The sequence below is a fragment of the Sesamum indicum genome, linkage group LG5, assembly GCF_000512975.1.
Source record: "Sesamum indicum cultivar Zhongzhi No. 13 linkage group LG5, S_indicum_v1.0, whole genome shotgun sequence".
Classification (NCBI taxonomy): domain Eukaryota; kingdom Viridiplantae; phylum Streptophyta; class Magnoliopsida; order Lamiales; family Pedaliaceae; genus Sesamum; species Sesamum indicum.
This window is the reverse complement of record NC_026149.1, coordinates 12,363,392-12,368,659: the sequence shown is the minus strand read 5'-3', so window position 1 is coordinate 12,368,659 and position 5,268 is coordinate 12,363,392. Positions and strand designations below refer to the sequence as shown.

Here is a 5,268-nt window from a genome sequence, read left to right as displayed (position 1 = left end):
GCCCCCACCTTACCCCACCTCTAGCTGGATTCTGGACCTGCCTCGCCTTGTTTCGAAACCCATGCACGTTTCTTGATTCTTGATCTAATGGGATTAACCAGCAAAATTGAATTATTATTTATCAATTAATCAAAAATATTATTTATTGTGTAAGTCAATAAAAGTTGAAGCTTTTAAATAAACTCAATATATTATTCGAAGTGAGTTCCAGATGGGTTTTGTCCGTCCCCAAATCGAGGAAATTTATAAAATAAAAATCTGTTCTCGCCCAAAAAGATCCATCAATGGATCGGGGAAGATCCCTGAAGCAATTAAGATCGTGGTTTTCTTCTTTGTAGTTATTTTTTTCCTTCAAAATGGTATTTTTCACAATCCTAAATTCTTAATTTTTGTTGAAACTATTTACATCATATAATATCACATACGTACTCAAAATTCTAGGGAATTTACAATATGTTAATCTCTTAATCGTAAGGAAGTCGCAATTTTAGTTATGTTGGAATTCAATTTTAATGATTAAACCCCATAAATCAAAATTGAGATATTAATGACAAAATTTGCCGTAAATTGCAATTTGGTCCAAACTTGGGGCTTGCTTGAGGGTGACATACCAAATTCTGCCAAATTTTGTCCTTAATGTGCTAATTTCTTAAAATTGTAGGATTTAATTGCTATATTCATCAAGACTAAAATTGCCACCTTCTAATAGTTGCCCTTACAACTTTCTCAATAACTCAGCCAAGATTTGGCTTTTTTAAAAATATTTCACACTTATAAATACTTTGGTGCCATACATTGTAAAAATTACAATTTTGACATATCGTAACTATAGGGGCGACAATCTTAGTCCTATTAGAATCCAAATCAGGGATTAAACCTTGCAACTCAAAAAAATTGACACATTAAACATAAAATCTACTGAAATTTCAAATCTAGGCATAATTTGGGGCTCGTGGGAGACGTACGTATCAAATTCCAGTCGTATTTGTAATTTTCAACAAAATTTTGTGCTTAATGTGGTAGTTTTTTTTAACTTGCAAGTATTAATTACCAAATTGAATTCCAATATGATTAAACTTGCTAGAAATCTATCAAGTTCATTAATAATTTCAAAATAAATGATAAAAAAATAGACACATATAGAATATACACGGGATTCAAACTGTCACATACATCAATAATTTCATAACAAATAAAATAACAAAATAAACAGACACCCACATTATATATATATATATATAGAATTTAAATAAAAAAATCTCTACTAAGCCAAGAGTTTTAGAATTGAAACCAGTGTGAGTGAGGCAAGAGCTGATAGAAGTTTAGAAGTATACATCATCCTCAAGTCCATGCACATTGACATTGTGATTCATGCTAGGGAAACTCTTTGCAATTGCTTCACTAGACATTTTTGTGATGTCTTTAATTAATTAGTTGAAACCATCCTTTCAATACCAATTAACAACAACCACTGCCACCTAATCATCATTATAAAACTAGACTAGAATCCTCATTTTCAACTTGTAATAATCATCACAAATCCCACAAAAATGTACACATCATTATTAACACCAATCATAGTCAACAAATCGCACAGTTTCTCATCACAGCAATAACAAAAGCGTGAATGATGATAGCTTCAATTAAGGGTCTTCTTCCTGTTGACTTTTTTCATTTCTTTAGTCGCTACTAATTAGTAGCACATACTAATCAAAGCAAAGTCGCCATTAGATTTGCAAGCAAAGATGTATGATCCCATCTTTGCAAAAAGTTTCAATCAGTACCAGCGCAGGAGGTTCGGCTGCTGCGCACTCGTTCTATGCTTCATTACTGCATTCAGCATTTCCTCCACGTTCAACTCTCATCGGCAGTCCGCCTCAGTGAGTACGTACGTCCTATTTGTGCGTCGCTCTAGTACTAGTACTGCGTCAAGACTCTCATCTCCCCTCATGTAATTTCAAATTCTTGGTCCTTGTTTCAGTTGGCGATACCGTCAGCTTGCAGCTGACGATCAATGCTGTTCACGACATGCGTGTAATTGAAGATACAAGTGAAAAGCACGAGAAAAGAGGTACTGATGATTATTTAAGGAAAGATTTCACACCATAATATGCATGTCTTCGTTAATTAAAATAGGATACGCAATAAGATTTGAAATAGAAAATTGAATTTCTTTTTTTTTACATGGGATGCTTATTGTGAATTTTGTTTATCTTTGGAGCAGGTGGGAATGCTGCTGGAGATTTGCACTTGCAAATTAATGCCACTGAAAGTAGTATGCTGGTAGTCAATAACACAAGTCTCATCTCGCAACTGTTAGGTATGCATGTCTATATATATACACCTTGCAAGTCCCAATATGCTAAAAACGGTAAATTATATTGACATTTCTGGACCTCAAGTCCAATTACAGGTACTTTTTGTATCCTTTGTAATTACAAGTATAATTTTTGAGGGATGCTTTCTCAAATGGTGTTGATATAATTTACCGTATTTAAAATTAGTGCCCATAATTTTTTTTGGTTTCATTTTTTAATTAATATTTGAAACATGCTAAAAATAATTCTAAACACACTGTATTATAGATTTTAATTTATTTAAAATTATGATTGCACCCCTCGAAGTTGTAATTATAACTAAAGCTGTACCTCTATTCAAGAGTAAAAGTTTACAAATATACCTCTGAATTAATTATGTTTACGTACCCCTGCAAGGGGTACACTTCAAATTTCACACACTACAAGAAAAATTATCAATATATAGTTACGAAAAATTTGATGCTAAAATCAACATCGAACTAATTAGCAAGTAAAATTTTTGTTACTAATATATATTATTTAATATATCTTTTAAATAGTTCTTTGCTAAACTCGTAGCAAATTAATTTCCCTTGCTAAATTCATTACCAAGTAATTTTTTTGTATTAGATAATATAAATTAGCAGCGAGAAAATTTTATTTGCTAATTTTCTTGATGCTAATTTTTTTTTTTACTATTGAATAATTTTCTTATAGTGACAAAGGTTAAGGGACGTCTGCATAATTAGACCTAACATCATAAATGTTAATGTAATTTATCGTATAATTTAACATTTAGTAATTTTTGTCCCGATTCGATAATTTTGGACGTCTCCAAATATATTATCAAACACTCGTCACATTCCCGATGCATACTTGAGATTTTCCAAATTTCAATTTCATATTCCCAAATCTTTAAAAAGTAAGCTAAAAACAACTCCAAACAAAGTGTCTTATGTTTCTATGATTACTTCTTGAACGCTAACTTTTTCCCACTAACACATTGCAGCATTGAACGAGACGAGGAAGGCGGTGTCCTTTCGCAGAATTTCAGAGTACTCACTTGCAAACTATTACGCAGTTGAAGGAGATATAAGGATTGAAGCCAATTCCTCCACAATCTTTGTTGTAAAACCTCTAGACATGGGCATCTCATCATCAAATTCAACCAATTCATGGAGCATACAGCCTTATCCTAGAAAGGGCTTGTCGGATGTCAAGAATTGGACAGTAAACATAGTAGGACACGATGACGACAACTACGGCACTGTCCCAAAATGTACTCAAAATCACAGGCGTCCAGCTATCCTTTTCTCAGTTGCTGGATTTTCGGGAAACTATTTCCATGATTTTGCAGATCTGTTGTTTCCGCTATACACTACTTCGTTTCGTTACGAAAAGGAGGTCCATTTTCTTGCAAGTGATTACAAGCGATGGTGGATAAGTAAATACAGACGAATTCTGGACCTGCTCACCAGACATGAAGTAGTAGACATAGACAATGAGAAAGTGCACGTCCATTGCTACAACAACATGGTTGCCGGCCTCAATTTTCACAAAGAGCTCATGATTGATCCGGCTTTGTCGAAACCTCCTTCCGGGCTGTCAATGCACCACTTCAAGCAGCTCCTCCGACGAGCCTACTCTCTGGAGAGAAAAAGGGCAGTCAGATCAAGAAAGGGGGACGGGACGGAGAAGCCCCGTCTCATGATCATATCCAGGAACCGAACACGAGCCATGACGAACGAAGTCCACGTCTCAAGGTTGGCAAGAAAGCTGGGATACGAGGTGGTCTCGGCAGAGGCTCGAGTGTCTACCAACGTGACAAGATTCGCACAAACCGTAAATTCTTGCGACGTGTTGATGGGAGTACACGGAGCCGGGCTAACAAACATGGTGTTCCTACCAGAGAATGCTGTCCTGATTCAAGTGGTTCCATTCGGAGAAATTGATGAATTTGCTAGACTTGATTTCAGGGACCCTGCAGCGGGTATGAACATTAGGTACTTGGAATACAAAGTAAGCATGAAAGAAAGCTCTCTGAGTCAACAGTACCCAGCCGATCATCCGGTTCTGAAAGATCCAAAGTCTTACCGGACAAGAGGATGGGATGCACTTTCCTCTATTTACTTGGAAAAACAGAATGTGACCATTGATTTGGATAGGTTTAGAGGCACATTAGCAAAGGCACTGAAGCTTTTACGCCATTGATCAACATTTTCATGTGTCTGTGGCCATTGATTTTCTCATTTTATTTCTTATGTTTACCACTTGTTTTTTATTTGATATTCCATCGTTATTTGATCATGGGTAAGTTAAATTGGTATCATTTAAGGTTACGTCTTTTTTGAATATTAATAAACGGGTAGAGGTTTCCAAACACAGGCTGTTTTACCTAGAAAACAGAAGAAAAGAAAACAAAATTGTGCAAGCATACTCCATGAAATGGTTCGAAATAAAATTGCACTTATAAATCATAGTCGCATAATGCAAATCAGAGGGTAAGTAAAGGTCAAAGAAAGGATAGAAAGGAAACGATATAGGCTACACTATAATACACCGCAACTCCCAAAAATTATTCCATACAATGTCGGACATAACACGAAGGGATATGCCTCGAACACGAGAATGACGTGTCCAAAAATTAAAAAAAAAAAAGACACGGCGCCCAACATGCCGGTTGGCGTGACAAACACGTTTTGGATTTTTTTTATAATTTCAAAAAACTTGTACTAATTCTTTTTTAAAAAAAATTGAGCGTAAGAAGAAATAAAAAGAATTAACTCACACATCTCAAACTAAAAATTTTGAGAAGAAATTAATTACTAAAAATTTTGGGAGATGATCATGATGATTTAATTAATTTAAATATTAAAATTTTTTCATTGTGTACTTTTAAGTTAAACTGATTATATATATTTTCTGAAGCCATATTTGATTAAAAATATAGATGTATAACACATGCTTATTT

General features: G+C 34.6%; 1 protein-coding gene across 2 annotated transcripts; it reads left to right on the top strand.

Annotated features, from left to right (window-relative positions):
- LOC105162450 (protein O-linked-mannose beta-1,4-N-acetylglucosaminyltransferase 2) lies at nucleotides 1,541–4,672 on the top strand. Of its 2 annotated transcripts, none has more exons than XM_011080460.1 (4): nucleotides 1,541–1,884; nucleotides 1,982–2,071; nucleotides 2,225–2,320; nucleotides 3,307–4,672. In XM_011080460.1, exons 1-4 carry the CDS (start codon nucleotides 1,746–1,748, stop codon nucleotides 4,506–4,508), a joined length of 1,527 nt encoding a protein of 508 aa, XP_011078762.1. In that variant the 5' UTR covers nucleotides 1,541–1,745; the 3' UTR covers nucleotides 4,509–4,672. The 2 variants fall into 2 exon arrangements, with proteins under 2 accessions (XP_011078762.1, XP_011078764.1); XM_011080462.2 differs by having other exon boundaries at nucleotides 1,767–1,888.

Bases quoted from the DNA above. Each gene is read 5' to 3' on its own strand.
- LOC105162450 (XM_011080460.1), top strand. From the start codon at position 1,746: ATGTATGATCCCATCTTTGCAAAAAGTTTCAATCAGTACCAGCGCAGG. The intron at 2,072-2,224 runs GTACTGATGATT...TCTTTGGAGCAG, and splicing joins TGAAAAGCACGAGAAAAGAG to GTGGGAATGCTGCTGGAGAT. The intron at 2,321-3,306 runs GTATGCATGTCT...AACACATTGCAG, and splicing joins TCTCATCTCGCAACTGTTAG to CATTGAACGAGACGAGGAAG.